At 39.5% G+C, this 27,693-nt stretch overlaps 1 protein-coding gene across 5 annotated transcripts; it reads right to left on the bottom strand.

Annotated features, from left to right (window-relative positions):
- EFCAB6 (EF-hand calcium binding domain 6) lies at positions 1–27,371 on the bottom strand. 5 transcript variants are annotated; one of them, XM_061356785.1, is made up of 8 exons: positions 27,297–27,371; positions 24,283–24,478; positions 11,769–11,980; positions 8,170–8,400; positions 6,191–6,365; positions 5,250–5,434; positions 2,654–2,803; positions 1–209 (listed from the first exon to the last, which is right to left on the bottom strand). In XM_061356785.1, the coding sequence occupies exons 4-8, from the start codon at positions 8,221–8,223 to the stop codon at positions 87–89; spliced, it is 687 nt and encodes a 228-aa protein (XP_061212769.1). In that variant the 5' UTR covers positions 8,224–8,400; positions 11,769–11,980; positions 24,283–24,478; positions 27,297–27,371; the 3' UTR covers positions 1–86. The 5 variants fall into 5 exon arrangements, with proteins under 5 accessions (XP_061212769.1, XP_061212751.1, XP_061212760.1 ...); XM_061356767.1 differs by lacking the exons at positions 24,283–24,478; positions 27,297–27,371 and adding exons at positions 10,140–10,343; positions 19,676–19,861; XM_061356776.1 differs by lacking the exons at positions 24,283–24,478; positions 27,297–27,371 and adding an exon at positions 19,672–19,861.
- Between the last annotated feature and the right edge of the window lie 322 nt (positions 27,372–27,693).

Raw genomic sequence — 27,693 nt, 5'->3', positions numbered from 1 at the left:
TATAGTCAAATAATTTATTAGTTTGAAATTTGAAATTGTAAATCAGTTACTGTCTTTATCTGGATTTTTTTGCTTTTGACCAAATCCTACTGTATGAATGCCTGGAGAAAATCATAATAGGATATCTTTGAAGTCAAATTTTTATCATAGTATTCCAAAATGTTGAATAAGTCCTCTTCAGCTAGGTCAATGTTGTAGTCATGAAGAACCTGCAAAAGACATAGACAACTTTAAAATTTATTTCAGTGCTTTGGGTGAGCAAGAAGTAAAAACTTTTGTTTATCTTGCTATAATTTCATTGCAAAGTATCTTGATGGTTCAGCTCCACTCTGTCTTAGGTTTCTCAGAGTTAGAAAATCAAACCTTCCTTCATTATCCCTTACACTGTCTGTGCCAATACTGGCTCCCTCGGATGTGTCTGAAAACCTGCATACGCAGGGGTTTTGTCCACTAGCCCAACTAGCACTTGTCTGAGGACACACTGGGAAATGCGTAGCATCTATATGCATAGAAGGTAATTTACAGAAAGCACATATTTAAAAGGCATCCACTGCTATCTGGAGATGAGATGAAGGGGTGGAATCTTCCTTTCTATCCTTCTTGGGTGATCTGAAGCCTTTGCATCCAGAGAAACAGAAGTCCCTCAAACTGTACAAACCCCGATGTATATGATAATGCTCTTGATGCACTCGGTGCTTTTAATTTCCATGGAACAAATGTTCAGCCTGAAAGCTTCCTAGCACTTCAGTGAGAGCCCATCTTGAGCAGGATGCATCTGTTTCACCTGATGGTAAAAGCTGGTTTAGATACCTGCATCTTTCAAATATTTGACCCAGTGTGTTTTTCAGCACTTCAGTGGTTTGAAGTGTTCTCAGTGCCCCGATGTAAAAGAAAATCATTAATTTCTGAGGGTTACTTCTGGGTTTAGAGGCACTTCAGAATTTAAACCCTGAAAATGACCAGCGACATGGTGTGTCCTTGTGTGCTATGCCAGTTGTCATTAGTTTTTTGGCAATTTCAGATTAGTCTGCCCATTTCCCTTTTAGCAGCTCAGCATCAGAAATCACTAATGACCCCTTGCAAGATAGTACAGCCATAAATAGCAGTGGTACTGAAGTTAGTAGAGAGCTGATTTCCCCATTTCAGTAAATTAAGTTACTTAGGAGATAAAGGGATCTGTACCTCCATAAATCACTTGATATCTTGTCAAACAGCAGATTAACAAACACCTTTGTAGTAGGACTGTGTAATCAGGGATTGTTTCTTCAGGGATCTAGATCCACATAGAGTTAATTTTTTGGTGTGGGTTTGTTGGTTGGGGTTTTTTTTGTTGTTGGTTTTTTTGCTTAGTTTATATCATGTTAGGAAGCTTGATATGAAAGTCGTTGACGTTGCTTTAACTACAAATAGTAATCATCATATGTCCTAGAGGAACATAACAAATTAAAATCAAATGCAAAGGAGCCTGATCTTCACTCCTCCTCCTCTGAGCCTAGTCTGCTGAGGCAGTGCCCAAGCAGTCAGAAAGCTGCAGCAATAGACAGGGAGCCTCAGGCAAGAATTTGATATGGCCTCATTGACACATCTAGCTCCTCTGCCTTTGTAGAAGAGCAGGCAGGTACTCGGGTTTCAGCTATGTGGCAGTGCCAGAACATACCACATTCCCACCTGTCCTAAATGAGTAAATATTTGGCAGAGCATTTCTGTGACCAGTATATTGAACAGGTTTATACCTATCAGGCAACAACACACCTTCCTGCAGCTCCAGGGGAAGAGGAGAGTCAGAAACACACTTTATTGTTGCTTATTGCATCCAGGCATTTGTATACTGTGAGCATCCTGTCTGCTAGTTGCGCAGTAGTAGTGATACCAAGGGGTGTCCTAATGCACACAGCATTTAATGGGTTCAGGCCCCAGTCTATTCTTTTTGGTTTTTTGTTTTTCCTTGCAACTGGATAGAAAGTAGTCAGAATTACTTCAGAACAGTGATGATTATTATTAGTTAAAACAGTGTCAAAGATTTTTAAATCAGTAAAGCTAAGGAAAAATCAAACTACCCATTGATCTTGAGGAAGAATCACTGATATCCAGAATACACAGGTGTGTATTTGCTGTTTGAGGAGATTTGAGATGCCTAAATATTTGCAGAGGATATGGATCCCTTACCTAATACAGAATTATGCTGCATGCACAAGAGAAAGGATTCCAGAAACAGAAACAGAAAACAGAAACAGAGGCTTTCAAATCAGGATTACTTGAGTCCATTATAAATTTAGAAGCGGCCACAGCAGTCAGAGGGTCACAGGATCCTGCAGATATAGCAGTGCCTGTACAGAGATCTATCGGCAAGTACGCTTGTGTTTTGTTGCCATTTGTTTGTGAAAGATACACATTTAAACTTGGTGTAAGGGCTAAGGTAGGTTTTTCTCTGTTATATCTAGCCAGGATCCCACCAAGACCTCAGACCTCAAGGAACTGTAATTACATGTAGAGAAAGGTTACTGTGAGTGATGTTCAGAACTAAAGTCACAGACAGGATCCAGAATGAAATTATATGCTCCAGTTCAGCACCATTTTCCAGAAAAAAATCAATCTGGAAGCTTAGATTAGACAGCTGTAAATTTCTGATCATTATTTTGTAACCGCAACCTACTTGTTTGAAATCTGAAACATTTAACAGACCGCTACGAGTTTCATCATGGGATTTAAAAGTTCGCTCCATTGGTCTCCAGCAGTGCAGGATCTTGGGCTGAATTCTCAGCGTTGCACTGAAAAATGATGTGGTTTGTGGTCCAGGACTCAGCTAGTGAATTTGGATGAGAAAGACTCACATTTAGTAACAGATCATGGACACAACTGGGAAAAAGAACTATAGTGCAGAGAGAAAAGATGCTGGACTGTAATACTGTCTTAATACTGTAAACAATAATTTGTTTACAAATTATTGCAAGATACTGTTTACACAAGATCATTTTAACCTATAACATTTTGATATTCTTGGGAAGTGCAGATGGTATATTTACTTAATCACTGTCAAAGCCTTAACTTTTTGTTATTTGAAACTGATTCCGAAGTCAGTGTTACTTCTGCTCAGATCTCAGTGTTTTCACATGTATTCAGCTTGCCTTTTCTCAACTCCTTCTTTCAGTCATTTTTAATTCTCTGCACTGTTCATTTTTCCAAGTGACTGCATAAGCCAACTGTGGGAGCAGTACAGTATATAACAAAACCCAAAACCTTACTATACACTTTTCCCAGTTTAAAAATAACTTGTAACCAGTTTTTGAGCCTTTGTTTTCACAAGTCCATAAGGTTAACTTTCACTAGGACGTGCTGTGATCCGTTGTTTTTAGCTTGGCTAAATTCATTACACTGGTGTGCCCTGAACACCCCAAAACTGCAGGACTATTCATTGAGGCAAAATTAATTCCACTTGTACAAAGCTTTAACACTGGTGTGATGAGTAAGGGGCTTTTCCCAAAGCCAGCAAGCCCCAGCCCACCTGCAGGCTCTGGACCTGCTCCACTACCTTTTTTTAAAGAATAAACCAACCCATCTCCATCTCACTTTCCTGGTATATATTACGGTAACTGGGTGCCAGCTGCAAGTGCCACTGCAGCCTCCACAAGCATCTGCGTGTGAAGGAAGCACACAGTTGACTTTATACATCTGCTTTGTGAATACACAGAGGCTGTGCTGCACCTACATGTGCTATAAGAGGCCTGGGAGGCAGCTGCACCATCTTTCTGTGCTCTTGGGGTATTACTCTGACAGACTATGCAGCTAAGGAATAAGTGGGTACATGAACAATGCAGTTTCCAACCCAAAGTACTGAGCCCTCCTTGTGGGCTGAAGGGAGGGAAAGAGCGCCTTATGGTGACTGCAACATAGATTATTTTCATTGCTCAGAGCCTGGATGCTTCCATGAAGCCCTAGGCCATTGATTCTCTCAGGCTTTTGAGAAAGATAAGGAATTGTGCCTGCCACTGAAAGAAAAATGGTTTATTTTTGGGTTTTATGATTCCTTTTGATGTGTATCTGTACACTTATTAGGTGAAATGGACTGAACAATCTATGAGGAAATTCTGCTTTGCATATTACCTTATATAAAGGTGCTCAGAACAGGGACTTAGACCTTCATTATTTTTTTTTAATAGAATAAATAAAATAAAAATTATTTGAGACAACTACGTAAGGACTTAATAATTACTGCTTTATACACCCCAGAACACTGGGATGGAATTCTACAACATCAAGTTTGTGTATAAAGGAAGATCTTATGGAAGATAATGAAGCTCTTTAATGCAAAACTTAATGGGTTTACCTTACTGTCCCTATTGGTAGTGAATACTTGGTAATTCCTAATGACACTCTCTTCATACCTTGGTAGCAATCTGTTCATTCCACATGCGAAAACAGTTCAGTAATGTAATTTCTCTATAAAATGCTGCTACTAACCATATCTAAACTAATTAGGCACAGTCAGAAACAGCCTAAAAATGTAGCAGGCTCGCTGAATGAGCAGATTTGGAATTTGGCACCGTTCCTACTACATAACTTGATTGGGATGCTATTACCAAGGCCTTCCTTTCTGGCCCACCAGAGCCAGATTTCAGTGTCGCTTCTGATCTTTTCTGCCCTAAAGCAGTACTGCAGGCAGAGGAAAACAGCCTGTGTGTAGCCATTTTGCTGGGACTCTTTTGCCTCTTCATTGTAGCTTAGGGAGATGGTATATGTGGCAGGGAGAGCTGCAAGGGCACAATATGTGCTGACCAGTCCTGGATAACAGATATTTTTAATGTCCATTAACAGCACTGCAAGTGAGAGCTTCTTCTGGACTTTTCTTAGGGTGCTGGGTGTGGAGCAGAGGCACAGCACTGACAAATTGGGGTCATCCTAAGACACATCCCATGCATTTCTGATTTCTAGCTTGATTTCATTTAGTTCAACAAAAGCTCCTGAACTGTCAGCTCCCATGTTTTCTATTTGGAATTAGTATCCAAATTTTAGCAAATTTGGCCAATTTACCTTATAACCTGGATACACCAAATATGTTCCCAGGGAGTTAAATCCTCTAACTGAAAGAGATACCAAATGAATACTAGGCAATTGGTACCATGGTATTAAATAAGAGAAAGGAAAATCACTATTTAAAAGTGACTAAAAAATGGGCCATGAAATAACTTGTCAGTATAGCAGAAACTGAAAAAAACAAATTTTGCTTTGATTTTTGTGAGCTGTGTACCTACCGGCTTTTGTGGCTTCTGTATAATCACCCTCTTCATCAGTGAGGTTTCCTTTGGTTTTAAGAACAAGACACAACTCTGAAGAAAGTCATAGTATGCAAATGTTCCATTTTTCTTGGAATCATATTTTGCTGTTATTTGGTTACTCTCCCCTTCGCTTAAATCCAAATTGAACTTCCCTGCTATATCTGAAATGCAAGGAAAGAATATTAATTTTGTCATTCTTAAAAATAGCCAGTCATTGTCATATCTTCACAAGTTTTACCTGGGATATGCTGCCAGGTCATCAGTTGCAGTGACTGCTGTGTGTTATACAGAGCTTGATACATGCAGGTATACGCATATGCATATACCTATGGGGTGGTAGTTCACTTTTTACATGGTTTCAGCGGACTGATAACACATCATTTTGATTTTAAATGCACAAGAAGTATTCCTTGATGTTAACTGAGATAAAAGCTAACATGTTCTTGTAGCCATGACTTTACATTTGATTATACAGGTGTGCACTCATCACACACACACAAATGTGTGTGCTTCTAAGAGTAAAATCCAGGGTCCTCTCAAATCAGCAGGTGTTGAGCATTGAAACCAGTGCAAATAGAAACACACACAAGCTCACAAGGAAAAGTCTGGTGGATTTATTTACTGACATATCCCCAGGCACAGAAAGGATAGTGAATGGGGAAGGTAATGAGGAACATGTATGCATGCTAACACACCCACAAGCAAAGCCGTGCACTCCTTTTTCAAGGAGTAGCTAATTCTGAATAGGAATGTGAATGTATTGCACCCAAGGCTATTCTGCTCTGCAATAGAAAGGTGGAGAAATCATGCAGTGGGTGGCATTTAACTTCAGGCCAGATGTTCCTATGGCTGGGACACCAAAAAGACAACAGAACACATCTGAGAATGGATAAAGCACTTTTCAGATGGTAACAAACCTAGGAAGTCTGACACTGGGATTTCTCCTACATTGCTGATATCCTTCTCTTTGCACACTTTCAGTATCCGTTTCCAGGAATGTTTGATTTTCTTTCTTATCTTATTTTCTATTGTTTTGCAGTTAAGGTCACACGCAGAAAAAGTTCTTTTCTGAGGACAACTGGATGCTGGTATCTAAAAGCAAAAGATAATGCTGTTTAGGTTTTTTTTCTATTGAGTTTTACTGGTTGTGTAGACAAATCACCAGATGACAAATCCAGTTTCTGGTCTTCCAGACTTGAGATTACTGTACCATTTGGGTCACTTCTAAGTCTGGTTTGAATTTGGTCTTCAAAACTGTAGGTGAAAATATGAGAACACTCTTAGTGTCAAAATGACACTGTACATTTAGCGGGCCTTGATCATTTTTTCTTAATTTGGCTTGATGTTTTGTATTAAACAACAGATACCATAGTCAACAAAAGCTATGTAGAACCATCTTAGACCAAACACAAACCAATGACAGTCACTGAATTACGAAATAACATTGCTTTGATTTGTTACTGGGAGGACTCGGTTCTGCAGTGGTCCTATGTAGAACCACAGACTGAGTAATGTGAGAGGATCTTGGTGAGCAGCGTCTTTTGGACTGATGCCTCAGAAGTACTGTAGGTGAGCTGGGAGCACAGTCTCAGCCTATGATACATGCATAAGCGGTATTTATGCTTCCAGATCCGGTGTATAATCTCATATTTAGTGAGACTTCAGGGTCTCACTGGTGCAGACTTGCTGAGGCCTCACACGTATACGCATGCAATGAATGCAGCAGGAACATTCATCTTGATTGGTGTTCAGGCTGGCTGGGGTCTTTCCAACAGCTGTAAGTTTGGGAAGAATTAAGTTCTGTTCCTGCTGCCCAATCTAACATTCACAGGCAGTAACAAGGAATTTTCTGTTGCTTTCACTGGGAACTGGATCAAAGCGTAAAGGATGCATGTAAGCAATTGTCCGGGCTTTCGAGAAAGAACTTAATGCAATAATTGAGCCAGAGATGGGACAATGTTTAGTTTTACCAGCCCTGACAAGTTGTTTGCATCTTTAATTTGCTCAATCTGTTATTTCTTTTTCAGTAGCTAAACATCTCCATGTAGCAGTAGTCAGAAAATCCAAGTATGTTCCAGGCACTGAATAATTCTAAATATTTTATTTTTCTGTGGTAGGTTTGGTTGTAGCTGAAGAACTAGAATAAGTAAGCGCAGCTCCGCAAGTGGGATATTTCAATTCCTGTAGTGATTTCCCCATCTTTCTGTGAATTCTAACACTTGGGTAAGAATTGGCAGTGGAGAGAGCCAAATTGCATTATTGACAGGAAGTGTAGGTTTGGATGCAAAAATGAAACAAAACTATTGCATTCCTAATCCATTTCTGCTACCTCCCTTGGATCAGTGTCCTTCATGGTAAGTCTATCAGTCAGACCATCAGGCATTAACAGCTGTTGTTTGGTATCTACCAGAAAGCAGGCAAGACCACCAGAATGTTTTAGGACAGGCCAGCAAACACCTTTTGGAAAACTGCAACTGCCAATCCTGCCTAGCTTTGTCAGATGATCACAGATAAGCTGTCTGCATTTTTGTATGCTGTTTTTGCAGCTATTGGGCACTTGGAGTTTGGATTTTCTTTGTTTTCAGAAGCCTGATTGTGCTTAAAGACAGAAATTTTATTAGCTGCACAGCACTGACGGCTATGTGTATGGTAACAGCAGGGAATGCTATTAGTAAACATTGACACATATCCTTTGACTTCAGTAGAGTTACTGTCTAGCCCAATTTTCGTCATTGTAACACAGTTTTGCAAATTACATTGTTTGCTTATTGGCAGGTGGTTGTGTCTGATTTCATGGGAAATCAATAAGAATACCTTCACTGAGTTCCACAGATATTATTTTCAACCTATTCACACAAATGAAAGTCCAGAAAATTCACAGGAAAAGCAAACTTACGCTGTTTTGCACTGGAGAAGATGACGTCTTGGGATGTTCAGCCTGAGAAGACATGTGTGGATCATGCACTGCACAAGTAGTAGCTGACTTGGTAGAAGTTGCAGAATGAGTTGGCTGTTGGGAGTGCTTGATGGTATTGTTACAAGTTCAGAGCTGAACTTCTTCAAGAAAGTCCTGTTATTTTAACTGTCCACTATCACAGACATCCAAGGTGTTCCAAAGATTCTCAAACTAATAATGAAGAAAAAGATGGCTTTTGTAAATTCTAGTTTACAAAACCAGAATCCCCTTATGTGCTAATAATATGACAAAACATGCATTAAAAACGCGTGAGGATGCTTTGGAATAGAAGGAATCCTAGGGCCCATCTTATTAAAAAAAAAATAAAATCAAAGCTTCTCTGCAGAAGCCTGAACAACACTGGAAAAACAATGAAAAAAAGAGGATTTCTGCAGGACATTTTTTAATTGAATTGGGCCCTTAGTGTGCTGTTTCAACTACTAAACCCTGTGATTAGACACAGTGATTGAGCTGCAGTATAGAAGGATAATGCTTTAACATGAGATGTAAATCAAATACATGATGCACCTATATCCTGGTTAAGTACCACTGAGGCAAATTTCTCATGCTATCAGGTGCACCTAAGTTTATATCACCATCTCAGGAGGCCATTAAGGTTCCTCAGTTATTGTATTTGCATCAACAAATTATTCCACCCTGAGGGAAAAAATGAATCAGCATGAAAGAACATAGCAGGAAATCTTTACAGCCTTGAGAATCACATATAGTTATGATGTACAGCCAGCCTACAGAAGACGGGGGCAGCTGCTGATACCCTTGCTTCTGCTGCCCATGGAGGTTCATGTGGCTGCTTGGCCTGGCACAGGGCAGGTAGCCCACGTTCTGGGCTTTGTATGGAATCCTATGGAATCAGCTGGGTCGATTTTCTGCTGAGCAGCATTTATTCAGTAAGTAGCTGCACTGAATTAAATGGGACTACTACAAATCAAAGCAAGGATTAGCACAGCCTGCCCTTAAATAAGTGCACTCATTTTGTGTTTCAAGAGTCATCAGTATGCCCTTATAGGGTCTTCATTATTGATTTTTAATATAAATCTAATTGGGAACCTCAGATTCCTTTTGATTTGATCTTTTTTGGCAGAGACTTAAACCCTAAAGGAAACCAGTCACCTCTTTGATGCATGTGCCAAGTTGCAGTCAAACTTCAAAGGGCAAAGGATACATTTTGAATTTCCTTTCAACTTTCCCCCATTGGCCTGGCTGCTACCACATTATGAATTATAAACAATCCTATTTTGCGCTTCTGATTATACTTTGCACTTTATACGGGGATCTCAAAGTGTATTAAAAACTTTAATTAAATAGAACAAAACCCTGATGAGCTGGATTAGCTATAGAAACGATTTTAACACCCAACGAAGTTCAGCCATTTGGGGCACTGCCGATATATCATTCAAGCAAGTCAAGGGAGTTCAAGCAAAAAAAGTGCCTGTGATAAAAAGGGGACGCCAGCTGGTGAGATATTAATCAACACCTTGCTTGGAGAGCTTTTGCCATCCTTAGCCTTTTATGAAAAAGGTCACAGTATCAGAAATTCTGAAAGACCAAGAAGACCAAGAACCCAGTCTTAATTCTTCTCCCACTACTTGATGTGGACTGCAGCTGAGCCATGCTAATAGCAAACAGTAAGTGGCCATCATCCAGGACAGGATAAAAGAAGATGTTTTCTGTGAAGTCGTCCAGACTATGACTTTAGAAACACTTCTGTAACAACTCTAAGCAGTGACAACTGCCAGAATGGCAGGGGTTTGGATTAGCAGTGGCAAAACCTGTACCCAGATTGGAAGGCTCTCCTGGGGCATCTTCATATAGATATACGTAGGCATATCTTTGAGAAGCCTGTCAAAATCAAAATATCTCTGGAAATACAGGGCTTGAGTCTCACTCACACAAAGGCTGCTGTTTATATAAATGAAGCTCCTCAGGACTGTTTCTCGTTGCTATTATGGATGACAGTTTCTATCGAGATTTTTTTTATTCAGTTGCCTGAGGTTCTTTTAAGTATAAAATAGCTCCTGTGTCCCTTTGCTGCTTCTTGAGTGTAGACAGAATCTAGTCTGGAGGACTCTTCAGCTGGAGATGCTTGTCTTATGCTTCCAAAAAAAAGCAAATAAGAAAAAATGGAGATATTTTTCACATCCCAGGAAGGTGTGTGCTCTCCTGCCTTGGCCAGGGCTCAGCTGTGAGCTCACCCCAGTACTTCTGGTTAGTGATTCACAGGGGTGAGGAAAGAGTATCACCACATTTTCACTTCTGCTTTCAACTGGCATTGAGGCTTCAGGTTCAAATAAAGCACTTGCACTTAGTTGCTTACGAGAAGTGTGGTGAGGAACAGAGTACGCAGCAATAGAGCACGTAGGACATTTGGTGTTTTCTGTTATTTTCAAGAGGGAAATGGAAGATATTTTAATTTTTAGTGTGCTTTTGTCTGCAACTTTACACATGTGCAGCAGCACCTGATAACATGGCAGACTCTGCAATCTCTTTGTTGCAATCCCAAGCAGGCCCTGCTCCTGTCTGCAATTTATAGTAAAAAATACCTGTAATGAGCAAAGTACCAAAATATCTTTCTGTAGTGCAGACATGCATATGAGTTTGGAGGCTCTGTGTCTTGTCTTTCAGTTTGCTGCCAAATGGCACTGATGCAATCATGAGCCTGAAGGTTAGAATGCTGCTAAGTAAAATCTGAAATCTTTTAGTCAAGGTTCCCTCTGTTTTATTACTCACCTCATATTTGGACTAGGAAAGACCACACTGAACCAGCATTAACAAAGACAAAAATATGGCTCTTTTTATTCTGAGTTCAGCAGAAGCGCAATCTTATGAAAGACTGGCCTCTCAGGTTGCCCTGAGACTAGCACTGGGCTAATAAGATGGTTTGTACTGGCAGATTCATGCCATGACTTCAGTCATTCAAGCTAAATTCAGGGTTACATAAACTCTGCTAACACTAATCTGGTGGAATCTTTTACCCAGAAAAGCAGCTGAAAGGTGGCCGGGAAATGTCAAATGCTTGTCCCTGTCTTTGTCCAAGCAGTTCAAAATAGCTACTGAGAAAAAGGAATTTGCATTAAAGGAATTAGCTCCCCATGGAAATACCTTTTATTCCATGCTGAGAAGGCTTTTTTCCCCCATCAACTGGAAGTGTATTAATTTAAAATTAAAAAAAAAAGAAACTTTTGAAATAGCAAATATACAGATAAAGAGCTAGTGAAAGAGAAGTACTGTGCTTTAAATTCACACCTTCGCTATTAGCAATAGCATCTCCCTGACTTTGCTTTAGAAAGCCTGCGATTATTATAGTTCATAACCATTCTCAGAGATAAGGAAAAAAATAATCTCCCACAAATATAGCAACAAATGTTCATGGAATGATAGCCTTAAAACATTTTCATTTCATCCACAGTTTTAAACTACTTGCCTATACACAGCATTATACAAACGCATGTCTCTAGCTACAGCCAATTTACCCAGTTGTACACTTAAATTAACAAGACAAAATAATATAGGTTTCTTACTTGTTCTTCAGTCAGGTGCTGAAAATGTTGGCTACATATATCCCAGAACTCCTTTTTTGATATACTGTAGTATCTTTTGAAGAGTAAATATCTTTAAACTCCTGTACAACTGTGTTAAAGCCAGCAGTCACTACTTCTATCTGTGAGAAGATGCCTCTCTCTGACAGCTCCCAAGCAGATTAAGGAGGAGTGACTTTTTGCCCTTCCTCAGTCTAGACAAAAAACATACACAGAGAATCACTAATGGATCCACTGAATAAATTATAAATTGTGGTGTGGCATTCAGCCAGTCAAACAGCCCATGGAGAAGGTGGCCTTCGAGATCCCACAGGCAGTAAAAACTGCTTCCAGGAACTCTGGCTTGCACCGCAAAAAAGAAAGGGGCTATGAAAGTAGTTAAGGGAAAAAATAGACTACAAATGTGATCCAACTGGTGACAGGCCAACAAAAGCACAGGATTCCAAGACTGACCTAAACTTTTGCAAGGGTCTAAAAAAATTGGGTGATCATACAAAGAGGGTTATTCTGTTAATACGGAAAAAAGGGAAGTGAGCGCTAACTAGCCCAAATATCCCAAACGTATTCTTCTCATCTGAATAGTCTTTAGCAAGCAGTGGAAATCTCTTTGATTGAAAAGGCACTTCAGTCCTGAGATGAAAGAGAGGGCAATTATGTTCCTTTCCTTTTTAAGTTCTAGGCATATTTATGGCGGTACTTTTTAATCTGGTCATCCACAGCAGGGGTACTACAGCTAAATGATGCAGTTGAAGGCTGCAAAGGTACAGAATGTGTGAGGGGAAAGCAGGGAAAGGGTTGGGTGCAAGAGTGTTAATGCTAGCACAAGGTGTGTGCAAACCCCTTTTTTTCAGTGTGTTGATTTCAAATCTAACAGCAGTGTATGTTTTTTAAACTTTACCACTGGAGCTTATTACTGATTAAATTCCCATTATGCATTCTGCACAGGGAAAAGCACACTTTGGGTAAATACAGGAGAAGGTCATATGGCAAGCAGAAATAAAAATGACAAAATCCAGTTGGTTGGAAAAAAATGCAGAATAAAATGCTGGTAGGCTTTGGTATGGACATACCTGAAAATGCCAAAAGCCTAGCCGTGCATGCAAAAGGCTACATTTAATAAAGTTAAATATCAGCGAAGTCTATTCAACATTTACATTCTACCTCCAGAATTAGCAGTAAACTGCAGTTTTTAAAATCAAACCAAGTTTTACTTATAAAATTAGTGTAAAGAATGGCACAGTGCATAATAATAATAATAATAATAATAATAGGCAGTTTCAGAATTTTGAAGATGAAACTACTTATTTTCAGGAGTGGAAGCTGGCTTTCCACCCACTGCACTGCCTAAACTAAATATGTAAAATATCTTGAGAGCAAAGTTTTCACAAGCACAAGTAGCAGCCAGTTTTACTATGGCTGTGGTAAGATGTCGTGGTAAAACCAACCAAAAAAGAAAATCTGGTTTAGGTTCAGACATTTCTTTACAACATGTTAAATGTTACTATCATGTTTTATACCACCATGTTTAAGCATTTAAGCCTTGCCACTTTCTTGCTCCATGCAATATGAAATACCAAAAAAGAAACAGATGGCTTTTGGTCCTGCGCTCCTGTTCCCTTGTCACATCTCACATGATCATTATAACTGGATGGAAAAGAGAACATGTTTCTTACCCAAATGCAAGAAACCTGCCTCCTAATCAGAAAAGACTCCACTATCTTCAGATGCAAATAACACTTTCCAATATTAACCATGCTTTACATAAAACATACGTGTGGGACAGGCATTGCGGCTGCATTATTACTAAGGGAAGAAATATGAGAAGTGGAATTGCGGCTGCAGAGGCAGAAGCCAGACTGTGCCGTAGTCAGGAAATGAAGACTGCCAGGCATGGTCCAGTGCAGGGCGCACCTTCTGCCTGCCTAATATTACTGCAACTAGAAAGCACTGTACTGCTGGTTTTAATTATCCTAATGAAGCCAAAGGCTCAGGGAAAGTGTTACTACCCTGCAACCTTTTAAAGGAACATATTTTGTAAGTGCAAGCTTTCCTAATTTATTTAATTTCAAGAGCTTTTTGTTTATTTCATAAGACCTAATGCACTTTGATCTTAGAACGGTTAGAGAGCCAATAAAAAAAATAAATCACTTCTTCTTCTTGCAAACCACACATTGAAAAACAGGAAAGCTTTTATATTCAGTTATTGCATTACATTCGTCTACCACATGCAGTTAGTGCATCCAGTGTGTATCTATGACACTATCATCTGCTGTTAAAAGAATCACCTTTAGCTGAAATAATGGAGCTGGAACCTAAAATCTCACACTCTGGACTGGGTATCTAGACATTTAAGTGTTATTTCTTCATTTGAAATTAACCGTATACACAGTGCGGGTACATTTCTTAGCTTTGCTGTGTCTGACTTAACCTCATGAGTGAAAGGGAACTGGAATGAAGCTGTCTCAGAGCTGTGTAGCACATGCCCTAGCATACACTTACAGATTGTTTACAGAAGACTTTCTGTTGTATAGAAAAATAGTTATTTCTCTTTTAGTGATTTCCTGATACTTGGTTCCTTGTGCTCCACCCATAGAACCCCCATGGGTCCTGCTTCACAGCTTCTCAGACTACCGCATGGCCTCTGAGCAGTACCTGTCCCACGCTATGGCCAAATGTCCTTGGCTGTGAAGTCTGGATTACCTGGCTGTACTGCTCAGCTCTGTACAGGCTTTCTTCGTCTTCCTAACAGAATTTGAGGTGCTTTGGGGGGACCATGTAAATCCACTTTCGCCTCCTGCTTTCACCAAGAAAGGGGAGGCATTATTAGGAGGCTTTTCTTATGGGCTACTCTATGTAGCTTGCTTGCTTTGCAAAGCAGGGCTGTATTTTTGTTCTTTAGAAAGTTCCTTCAGAGCCTCATGTCCTTTTCTATAAATGGCATAACTATGCTGATTAGTAATAAAAGAAGGCTCTGCCACCCACACCTGCTTAGTGAAGCTCCATTCCCGCAGCTCCTTCCTGTTTCTGGAAGATTTTTCTATTAAGAGGAATTCTTAATTAGAAAATAAATCAGTACATCAAGAAAAATTACAGTTTCTCTAGCCCTTCTCCCTACCCTCCCACAAGTCTGACCTCCATCCCTTTCTGGGAAGGCTCAGACAGAAAAGGTCTTGGGAAATAGCTTACATAAGAAAGCCCTTGTATCTTTCCCTGAAAAAGGGGACATGTATATTTCCCTCTTTGTAGATGGGAATGACCTTTGCCAGAAGTAATCATCCTTTTGACAGTTTACACAGTTTTAGAGGCTTCTGAGCTCAGCCCATAGGTCTTTATCCTTACAATATATATCTTCAAGTTATTTTCCATAAATGCTCTTCCCTAAAGATGTGTGGAAGAAGCAGTTAGTTGTCGGAGCATGGATTGGGGAGGAAATGCACTGGTGAATTCCTGGTTATAACCAGTAATAACCAGCCAGCCTGTTCTAGCTCTCAGCACTATAGAAAAACTTATATTTTATCCCTGGGTTACAAGTAGAACTGTATCCTCATCTGGCCGTGATCAGTCTAGCTCCATTACCTGAGTGCTGATTTATGCCTGCTGAGGATTTGATAGCTGATGTGTAACAGGAGCCTGCAACAATAAACCCAATTATAAACAAAATATGAAAACTCCATCGAGGGGCATTCTGTAGTGTTACCATTTTCCTTTTGACCAAGTGTTTGCAACAAACAGATTCAAGTTTTGGGGTCACATTTGTAGGATAAAATACCCTTGGTAGTGTTTAGAATACGTAATGGTATAAAATGGTTTGACAATATGATTTGACACAAGTCAGAGGTGGCCCACATGCCAATCTCTGCCTTGGCTAGAAAAAAAGAAGAGCCACATTCCCCTAAATGTAATTAAAATAACTATTGTATTAAACGAGTATGAAATATTAAGCCTAGATAGAACTTGTTAAAGAAACAGTAGCCACAGCGAGACTTCCCTGCTCCTCTGTCTTCCCAACAGTGTTTAGCCCATCAGCAGTACAGCTGATGGCCTAATATTACGTTCCCTATTTTCCGTTATTCCTTCTTTTCCCTTTTCCTCTACTTTTAGTAAATATAGAGTGAAAGGCTTCCCAAAGAAGAATTTGCCATTTTAAAATTCCATTAGAACCTTTTATTCACTCATCATTGAGGAAAGAGTCCAAATCAGATACCCTAGCACAATAAGGGACAGCATGCTATAGTCTTGGAAAGGGCACTGCACAGGAGAGCAGGGCAAGGAAGGGGAATTTTCAAACCAGGTTTGCAATGGATAAAGAGGAACATGGAGTTAAATCATGGTGTAAGGAAAGCTTTAACGTTTCTCAGCCTGAAGCAGGCGAAATATTCAGAAATAGATGCAAACATGCAGGCACCCTAGAGGGGATATTTCTCTGGAGCACAGCTGTTCTACATGAGCTCAGACAAAGTTTGTGGTGCTGCTGACAGAGTAGGGACATAATCAGCAGGCCTGCAATCTCTGATACTGGTGCAGTGTATCATGACGGATAACAGTCAGTTATCTGGTTGTATCAGTGGCCCAGAACAGGAAGGCCAAGAGGTTCAACATATGAGGACAATGAGTAATGAATAAACCTGTAAAATACCCACTCTCAAGACAGGGAAAAGCACCACCTCTGTAGAGGAGGTCATTATGTAGTCCTGCTGCAATTTCACAGGTAGATCGTTGCAGCAAAATGAACTTAACTGCCTGAACACAGTGCACAAGGGCTGGGTGAGTAACACTGTTGGATTTAGGAAACAGGGTTGTGGAAAGACCAAGGATGTAACTTTTGTGTTGCATAGGGTTTTTGAGCTCTAAAACTTTATGGTTACAACAGATACACTACAGAGTTGCACTCTGTGCATTCCATCACTTGCAAGCAAATCAGTGCTTGGGGAGCCACAGCGCAGCCACTCTCCATTTGTAGAACTGGTAAGCTGTGTCAGTGCTGTCCCCTCTGTAGATACAAGAATAGTTTCCAAGATCACAAGGAACCTGTTTTTATAAGGAAGGGGTTGTAGCAACCACTGCTGAGAGCAATGTGAAAGCAAGTGGCTTTAGCTCTGCAGAGAGATACATAAACTTGCTGTACTCAGGGGAATCCTCTCATGGGTACTGGTCCAAGGAGGAGCAGGATGTTCTCTCTGGCAGGAAGAACACCAAGGATGAACGAACAAGCCTGCAGTTTTGCAGGCAGGTTGATCAGATGGAAGTGGCTGGAAACAAAATGCACTCAGCTGGTGATGAAAGCACTCTGCAGCATGAGACTGCAGAGAAACTCAAAAGAGGAAGCACAAACAAAAAATGCAGAATTTAGTTTGAAAACAAAAAGTTCAGGATGAAGCTAAACCAAATGCTTGATTTGATACTGAAATGTTCTGCAAATTTTTCTGCAAAGAATCTGATTTCTAAATTTCATAATTTCAGATTAAATCACTAAAAAAAAAAACAAGAAAAGAAAAAAACTTTGCTAAATATGTTTCTACTCATTCCCTTTGTCAGCTGAGACACACATGTCAGCAAACCCCTAGCTAGCTCAGTTTCTGCTCTTGAACAGGTGCAAGTGGTAATCTGTTTCTTCTCCTTGACATCACCTCAACCTGCCTTGCCCTCTTTCTCCTCCCTACTGGACTTGACAGGTAAAGGTTTAGTAAGCTTGCAGCAAATCACTCAGTGACCTCAGCTGCAGGAAGGCTAAACAACAAATTGTTTGACATTGATTATAATCCATCCTTTCCCCATATATTCCCCCCTAGAGGCAGCTGTGCCGATGCTATATGAATATCTTGCTGTTCTAGGCCTGACCAGCATGACCTGAACTATTGCTTTTTACACTTTCTCTACTTTTTCCCTTTCTGCATCTGAAATAGCTCACAGTGGGGAAGGACAGATGAGTACATTTTCTTTTGGGGGAGTCTGATTCCCATCTGCAGCTTTCAGCAGGCCAGAATGCATTAGCCGCTTACTTTAATGGAGAAGAGCTCCATTCAGGCCTTATTGATCACAAGACTGGCAGGCCAGCCGAAAGTTCACAATGCATATTCCTAGCTCTGGGGTCTGGGCTTTTACAAACATCCTCATAGAGTCCACCTGTGGTTAGTAGCATCCCATCTAAGACAATGTCCTCTCTGTCTTCTTCCTTTGCTCTTCTGCAGTTGGTTAGCAACATCCAAGCTAAGTGTAATAACTGTGGGTTTTTTCTTATTTGAATATTAAGCTGCAGTCATATTGCTTAAAATACTCTGCATCCCTAATTCTATTTTTGTACAGTGTAGCCCTAAAGCTCTATAGAGCCGTATTTCAGTGAACATCCTGCTCATATACAGATGCTGTAGTGTGTATTTTAGAGAGTTAATCAGAATGTAAAGCTCATCAACATATGTCAAAGCCATCAAAAGATCCACACGATGCATAAAACACCCAGAAATAATTTCCACAAGAATTTTTTCATGTCCCCTTATTCAGCTGTTTTCTAGGAAAAATACAACTTAAACCTATATAGCTTTTGGGTTTGTGAATGTTTGCCTTTGTGGTTGTGGGTTTTATTTATGAGGTGCCATTTGAGACAAAAGTCATCCCAGGCTCATACTTTACTAGTTCAGTAAATTTTCCATACTTTAATGATCAAGCTGCATACTTTACTTGTTACTTTTTAATATACTTCAGTGATCAAATTGTATAGCATAATGATCAGTTTTCCTAACGTGCCTGAATGAGTCGCATACCTCATTAATTTAGATACATACTTTACAGGCCAAAATTGCAGTGTGTTTGAATGAAGTTGAATAATTTAACAACCACCCTTCTCTCGGAACCTGCACAGGAGCCCAGGAATATGTGTGAACCCAGGGTGGGATGAAATTGCAAAGGCATGGGAAATTTTGGGTTGAACCCAAAATGAAAGCATGAGATTTGAGAGCATCTGGAAGCTGAACCAGCACTGTGAACCTGGTTTGTATTTGTTTTGTCTTTTCAAAAATGTTCCCTTGTGGATTAATTTGGGATTTTAATGATGATTTTATCCCTTCTACCTCTAAACCAGCACAGAAAACTGCTCAAGATGAATGCTTGATACTGAAAAAGCAGTATAGGCGCCAGTCCTGTCATGGACCAAGTACCTAATTTTTTTGCTAAGTTCAGGTGGAAGGTATTTGGGGTCTTGGAGGACTAATTGTTAAAGAGAGTTCATGTTGAGCATACACTCTTGCAGAACCTGATCCCAGGAATTGTGCAGCTTGACAAGGTATTAAGGAAGCTTAGCACCTACTTGGAGCATGAGAAGACGTTACAGCAAACCCTTCCCTAACAAAAGCAGCTACTTATTCTAAAGTTAAAATGGAAGCTTGCTGGCAGGTCAATATTACAGCACACAAATACATTCTTAGAATAATTATACAGATATTTCATACAATTGGTCTTTGTGCTGATATGACTCAGTTGAAACTTACCAAATTTGTATCAGCATAAAAGTAGGAAAGGGGGAAATGCTGCATTTTCTAACCTATACAAAGTAATCCACTGTTTCACACTTCAGAACCATGTAATCTATTATATCTGTTAAGACTGCATTTTAATTTTAATAAGCTGAAAATATAAATGTTTAAAAATCCCCCCCAACTATTTTTTAAATAACTATAATTAAATGTAGCCCTGCCACTAAGGACAAAGTAACAGTTGCACTACTATAAATATTAATGCTAAAATTGCAGAGAATAAAATACATTTAAGCAACCTTATAAAATTTTTACTAAAGCTACACTTACAACAAGCACTTTGGTGAAGCTATGCCTATTGGTAACTGACATGTATAGATAAAGTCTCTAACCAGCTACAGAAACCTATAACACATTACATACATTTGGAGCTGTTAGTGGTTCCTCCTTTATTCGAAATCTGTGGTCCCTCCTCCTCCTTCTTCTCCTCCCATGAGTCACTCAAGTCCTGCAATTATTTGAAGCCTGACAGACTTGGACTTGGGACATGAAGAGGCTGCAGCAGATCTCACTGGTTTTCCAGCTTCTGCTTTATGACACAAGACTTAATCACAATACAGCTCCATACAGATTTGTTTAGCACAACATTCTATTATCGCCATGGCAATAAAGTGGTAGGCTTTTTATACGGTTTTCCATTGGATGATGATTATTATTTTTCTCATTTTATTTGTGCTTTGAGCATATACTTTTGAAAATGAAACATAGTTACTTCTCAGAATATAAGATGCAAATTAATGTGTTTTTGTGGTTTTTGTGTTTTTTGTGGTTTTTTCTTTTTTTCCATTAGAAGCAGTTTTTATCCAGCTAGCAACCAGCTTTCACATCCTTAGCCAAGTTCAGAAATGAGCTGTAAGGTAATGTTGTTTGGACTCCTGCACCCTCAGATGTATTTACATGCTCTTCCCACTGGTAAGCCAGACTAAGAGGGGAAAAACCAGAAGGAAAGGAAGGACGATGAAATTAAAATTGGACAGAGGATTCTTTTATTTACACTTTTGCTAATGTTCCTGCTATTTACAAATAGAGTAGGGATTGCTGTACTGATAAAAGGATGTGATTATGGACTAAAGGATCTGTTCCTGCAGTCTGTACCAAGTGAATGACTCCAAGACAGGCACTGTGGACGCAAACCTCTGCCACAGAGAAACAGCAACTCTAATTTGAGTTGTTGCAACATGCATATTCAGAGCATCAGAAGACTCTCTATGACTGCAGTCAAGATTTGCTCTGTACTTGACTAACCTCCGTATTTGACATTCCTGCTACAACCACACTGCTATTATTATTTGTACCAAGAACCTGGTGGGCTTCCTACTCTACTCATTTTTCTATCCTGCCACTGCCAGTCCATCTAGACAGTTTAGGGATCACTGGGCATATTTGGATATCTCATGTCCTGCATTGTTCAGCTGGGGCAGTATGGCTGCATACTTTCAGCTTGCCCCATGGACAGACCTAAATCTACCTGAGTGTAAGATGTAACTCCTTAGGGCAGTTTGTTAGGAGATAAGGGCTTCATGGAGTTTAACAGAAATATATATGAACTGTGAGTGCTTAGTTAGTCAGTTTTTTAAATCTATATTTTAAAGAAATATATTACAGCTTGATAGCTCTTCTTATCTCTGTGAGGTGGTTCATATCTTTTAGGAAAACTTTCCAGTCTACTATGAAGTCCTCACGTAGGTAAGGTACTTGAGAAGGTGCCTGAACTGCTTTGTCTGATAATTTAAAGCAGAAATGGTCAAGTACTTGCTGAAATTCTAGTGTTTTAATTACTTCAGTACCTTCTTTATCAAATAGAGGAAATGCCTGAGAAGCAAGAATTCAAATTATTTAAGCAAACGTAGACATTTCAGAAGAGAAGTCTTTCTTAGCAACTACTTAGCACTTCACATGGAAATACCTGAGACCCACATGCCCTTTACTTGCAGGTATTTTATACAGGGAGAAATAAAATACATTTCTCGGAACCTTATTTAGTTTGAAGCTTTCCTTTCTTTAAAAAATGAGATGTAATTGTTGAAATAAGACAAAAATAGGCTGTATTTCTGTGCCACATGTAAATATAAATATGGAAATGAACAACAACCTGCAGTAAAAGCAAAAAGGCATTCTAACAAGTACCCAAACTTTCCAGAAAAGGCAGTGGTTAAGACAAGAAAGGAAAGAAACAAAAATATGACGGCTGCCTTAAATAATTTAAATTAAGGTGGTTTTAATTAAGCTCACCTGAACATGTGCAATTTGCCTTTTGTTCTCTCCTCAGCTCATTGTCCCTGGTGGGACAAGTTTGTTTTCTACTCTGTAAAGAACTTTATAGGCCTTCATTCTCATCAGTTTCACCTCATCCTGAAAGATTACTTGCTCTATTCTTGTCCTTCCTTGCTCAGAACACCCAACCTATCCTTCACAGGAGTTTTCCAAAGGTTTCTCAGGGGAAACAGACTTGGTTTAGCACAGTTGCAGCAGGAGGCATACAGGAGAGTAGTTCAAATGAGTGGCAGAAATACAAAGGTCTAGAAAAGGTGTGGGTCACATCCCCTCGCATTCTGCTACTGACTCACTGTGACCCCTTGTTTTATTCTGCCCCTTATGATGCTGCACATATAAATCACTGATTCCATAAATGAAAAGGAATATTATGCCTTTCTAAATGTCAGGTTAAAGTCCTATTAGCTTGCTAATACTATTGCACATTGGTGTAATACAGCAATTTCTGTTTTATCATTAGAAGTATTCTAAATAATGGGTTTAAAAATGTGTATTTATTGAACCTGAACTGTGTCTATTGGCAAAACAAATGCTACCTTATCCAAAGGTCATTGGAAAGGAATCCTCTGGATACTAAAGAGGATTTTGTACCTTCTTAACATGAAAGTTTGATCTTTGCTTACTTACTGAAAGTCTTACAGGAAACCAAAAGCACTGAGTATATAGCATGCACTCCACCAAGTGTGGTGAAACTGCATGGGACATGATTATACTGACAGAGACACATCTGAATTCTTAAACTTCAAAGTAGAAGAATTTTCATTTGTAGAATGTCATGAATGGGATGCGATGTTTTGGGTTATTTTATTCAACTCTCTGGACTCTGGGAACTGTGCTTTCAGGTCTGCCTCTTAACAAATGAAAAGATGTGAGAAAGAGTTCTGCTTTTCCATAGTGTCATGGACAAAGCCTGGCTCTCCATGAAGAAAATCCCTTGATCCCTAAAATTATATTAACTGTCAACTGGTATCCTAAAAAACTAAATGGCCAACTTGTTCATGCTGAAGGCCATTTTTAAATCATATCCTCAGCAGATAAAACTATGACCTTTAAAAATTCCAGGCATTCCTGCCTATGGCAAATGGGTTGGAAATGGATATCTTAAGGTCCTTTCCAACCTTAACCATTCTGTGATTCCCACGATACCCAGGGATGACAGGACAGATATTATCTTCTGTTAACCTGTGGCTAACACTAACCTGGGCTATTGAATTTATCTATTTCTTATTCCAATAACATGGAGCACAGGAAGGCTTTCCCTCCCCCACTTACTGTGAAAAATGTAAAGTGATTATATAAATATTTCAATATCCTGTTCAACAGTTAATCTATCTGGCCAAAATAGGAATGTGGCCCCAGCAAATTTACAAACATCACAGAAGTCTCCAAATAGTGTGAAAAAAAGAGATTTCTGTAAAAAAACAGCACCTCCCATGGTACTACTATTTTGGGTGTTTGTATAAATGACACCACTAGTGATGTCTTTGCTGGAAACCTGTGTTATCTTTAACTGCAGGACAGAGTTTTCAGGTTGAGATTTAGGAAATACAGCCACTGATGGCAGGGAATTTCTACCCCCAGCCACTGTTCCCTTCCCCTCTTCTGTGCGGGTATCAGCTCCCCCATGGCCACACACAACTGATCAGGCTTTTGTCAGGTTGAAGTTCCCTGACCCAGGTCATTGGGCAGGAAGACAAGCACTGGTTTTGACACAAGGCAGGCAGGAAGACCACACTGTTGGGGATACAGGGGTAGTGAGACCACTTTTGCAGGCATAAGCCTGTCTCTAAATCCATAAGCTTAAACTAGACCTGAAACTGCAAGCGCACATGAGATGGCTCTACAGTTCTTTGCAATAGCAATGTTTCCTTCAAGGTACTTTTGATTCTTCTTTCCTATGCTTGAAAACAATCTTGCTGTGGCATCAAGAATTATTTACTCTAGAGGCTGCTGCATTTCAGTAGACTCCAACACAACAGCCTAAGACTACTTAATATACAGCATTTTTTTCATTCAGGGCTTTCAAAATTCTGCAGAGAAGTGGTTATATTTATTGCTCTCATTTTACAGGTGGGAAAACCAGGAAACTTGCTGCTCGACAGCTAATGCACCTTATCTGTCTGTGTCAGAATCAGAAGTGGCCCAGAGCATAAATGCAGATAGCTACAGAGCCCCAGCTGACAGGTGCTAACTTCTGCAGCCACTATAATGCGCTCACATCTGATCGTTTGTCTTTACCCTCAGTTGCTACATGATCCTTTTGTCTGATAAAACCATAATGCCTGTCTGCAGTAGCACATTATATCTACCTATAATAAGTCTCAGCTTAGGAAACTTAACAGAGCTGTTTGAAAGACGTGATAATTTACATGCTTGGAACACAATTTAGAGGCAACTGAAAGAGGAAAAGAGGTTTGGGGAAGAGATTAAGGTCCTGATAATGTGCTGTTCACTTTTTCATTTCCAATCCTTACCTTCACAAAAACTCTAGGCATGATTTGATATGCCTGTTTTGTGGAGTTACTAGAATACAATCAAGAAGTCTGCAGTTGTCAGAAGATGCTATTTCTACATAGGCTGAGGTTGCTGGTAGCACTCAATTAATAGCAGAAAAGTTTTGAAGTCTTTGTATTAGTCCCCAGCCAGGCAGGAAAAAATAGACATTAAATAAGATGTGGTGACCACATGAAACTTACCTTGTACAACAAATCATGAGATGATGCAACTATTTCTTTTATCTTAATTAGGGTCTGTTCTAAGCTGAGCACTACAAAACTTGCAGGTGGTGCATCCTGCTTTTGTCTCTGTTGGTTTTTAGATGCTCTGCCATCATCAATTGCACTTAGGAAATCAAAATAAGAGAGCTTGCTGTCATGAATGCTGATTCCTAAGCTAAAGGAAAAACACAGAATGAGATATCAATGATTTTGAATAATTATCCCACTGTTGTCTGTGCTCATTAATTATTATGAAGTATTATTTGTACTGCAGCAGCACTTCAGGATATGCTTGTGCTGTCAGTGTATAAATCCTGTTAGTTACAACCCAAGCTCTTTCTCAGGTCTAAGACACCAATCCTGTAATTTAAATGCAGCCATACTCGCACATGCAGTTCTAGGCTAATCTCCAGATGCTCAAGAGGAGCCCTGATTTAGCCTGGACCCAAGTGCACAACCTTCCAGTCCATCAGCATTAACTTGGTGGTTTTTAAACACAGCACAGTTCTTTGATCACAATCTGCTGCGGAACTTACCGTTCCAAATGTGGCTGGAGGTCACCGTAGGTCTCAACCTTGTCCTTGAATCTCCTTTTCACGTCACAGTGCAAACACAGTCTAACAGACTCTGTTGAGGAGTAGATGTTCATTGTGCCAAGTCCTGGTATTTTCCCTTGACTTTCTGGGCATTGACTTTACAAAAATACTTAGACTCACAGATGCTGAAGTGCTGCCTAAGCCTCCCAATACGTTGTGGTTGTTACAACTTGGAAAGAAAGAAGCAGAACCACATTCCATGTCTGGTAAATTGTTACCAGACACAAACTAAGACATCTAGTCCCACTTCACCATATGTTTCATGGATGTACCAGCACAGCTCTATGCTCGCTCACGATTTCTCTACCACATGGAAGGAAACCAAACCAGCCTCCATTCAATTCTTCTCCTTATGTTTGTGATGGAAGGCCTTTCCTTCCCTCTCACCCATCCACTGAGCCGCATAAGGGGCTGCTACATTTGGCCCATCAGCTGCTGCCACCATTGACCTGTGGCACGCAGTGTCCTGGGAGGGTTTCTCCTCTGATGGCTTGTGGCCAGGCTGTATCTGGGAGCCCAGCCCATGGGCATTGCAGGCTGCACTCACAACTTGCTGAATTTCTGCCTGTCAGCTGAAACATCTGCTGGATCACAGACGCTGGGGAATTTCATGTTCTCTCACATTGGAAATTCAGGGGGCTGCAGAGCTGACTATGATAGCTCCAGGTAAAAACACTGAATATATTTTTGCATCAAATATCAGTGTGGGGAACGACGAGCTCTTGCATATGATTTGGGAAATTGTTTTTGCAAAGGACTTTGTTACCAAACTGAATTATTTTAATTCAAATATATTTTACCATAAAAAGACCAGAATTAAGGCAAGTTTCACATATATAGAAAATACAACATTATTAAAGTTATTCAGGATGAAACACTAAAAGATGAATAGCACTAACCATTATATGAAAAGCTACTTTACTCCAATGTCCTGTGACTTGTGACCACTTCATGAAAAGACACCTGGTATATTTTAAACAAGGACTTCAAACCTAATGAGCCTGTAGAGTTCATCACCACAAGGGATTCGATAGTAGGGGCTTGCCCTGCTCTTGCTTATAAAGCCAGTATAAAGCTAATGCAGTCAGTCTGGGGAATTTTCTACCACTGAACGACAGTTTCGCCAGAGCACAGTATATATTAGGGTTTTTTTGGTACAGAACCATTGAATCCTGTGGAATTATTCCAGATTGACCTTAGAGTTATCATCTATGTAGAGGTTTCTAATAGACTTTAATAATTTCATAGTCAATGGCAAGAACTGTAGGTTCCTTTCACACATGTATTACATTAAACAACTCTTATGCTGCAGGGGAAAGGCTGGACATTTTTAGTCTTGTATTCAGGTTTTATTAGAATTATGGTCAAAGCAAGTCCTAGTAACCCAAGACTTGACAGAGGAAATGGCCCCACTACACAACCTCGATTTTCTTGTTTAAATCTGAGTTACTGTAATGTACTTTTATCATCTGTTTCCACAGTAAATCACTGGGGACCAATGCCTCAGCTACCAATCACCAACATATCCAGTTACAAGAATGCCTAATTAATGGGGAGAGCCAGTAAAACAAAGGAGAAGCTTTATAAAACAGGCTGGAAAATAAATTAACTATAGACCCCATATCTGCTAGTAAGAAAAAAAAATATTCAAGAGCCCTGATTTTGCATCTTGCAGCTGCACAGCACTCCCACATACTACCCGTGTCAAGCTGGCTCCAATATTGGAGACTGTGTGGAAAAGGAAATAATCAACACCATTTCAGCAGAGAAATAAATTGCCAAGTGGGCATTAAAATTTTAGTAATAAAACTAAATGCATATGCTAATCTACTCCGCATTATTTAGAAAAGACTATTTTGGATCAAGAAAGGAATAATCTGCACAAAATTACAATGAATGGAGGTGTTTATCATCAAGAGGTCTTTGAGAAAGAAACAAGCAGCAGATTCTTATTAAGGTTTCAATTCATAAAAAGTTGATCACCCAATTAAAGGTGAACTGTGAAAAGACTTTGCTAATTTTATTTCAGAAAAAGAGTCTGGTCTCATAGGCTCTGGAGAACAAAACCCAGTGCTGCCAGGCATATAACCTTCAGGGGACTATTTGGTGCAAAGAACCACAGTACCTAATGTTAGAGCAAGCCCTTTTTGCTCTTCAGCCTCTACAAAAGATTTTTCTTTTTACTCATGTTAACACAGACAATTAAAAGCACAGTCTTGCATAGCAACAGCATCGGATTATTTGATTATTGCTATTTTATAACCTGAATTAATTCTGATTCTGTGTTGAATAGGACATGTTTCACACACCTGCTCTACTAAATTGAAATTAAATAAATAGAACAAACCAGCAAACAAATACAAGTTCTTATGTAAGAAGCCATTTCACTCCTGTTACCTGCAGAATTAATCAGGATTTTCCATGCCTGTGCAGTTTCGACACATACTGGTATCCATTTGTTTTAACAGAGCTGATTATACGCTTAACACTAAATAGAAGCTTAGTTCTGCTAAGGCTTTGCTGGGTGTGACCAAAGAGGTGCTTAGGAGGTAATCATACAAACCTGTTTAGAATACTGTTGAATTGATTGTGATCAAGGTAATAGTTGAATTTTTGTAGTATCCTGTGCAGGTCACATAGTGTGCCGTAGCCATCTCTATTTTTATCTACTTTATGAAAGGCCTTCTTGAAATCTTGGAAGTAATCCCTAAATTTATCCCTGAAAGAGAGCAGATGTTTATTTTAGCTTCTTTGTTAAATCAGATAAAAAGGATATAAACAAATATAAAAAATA

The sequence above is a fragment of the Neopsephotus bourkii genome, unplaced genomic scaffold (assembly GCF_033783945.1).
Source record: "Neopsephotus bourkii isolate Nb327-2 ecotype Australia unplaced genomic scaffold, CSIRO-AGI_Nbou_v1 NB_107, whole genome shotgun sequence".
Classification (NCBI taxonomy): domain Eukaryota; kingdom Metazoa; phylum Chordata; class Aves; order Psittaciformes; family Psittacidae; genus Neopsephotus; species Neopsephotus bourkii.
Note: the sequence above shows the minus strand (reverse complement) of the source record. Positions and strands in the feature narration are given on the sequence as shown.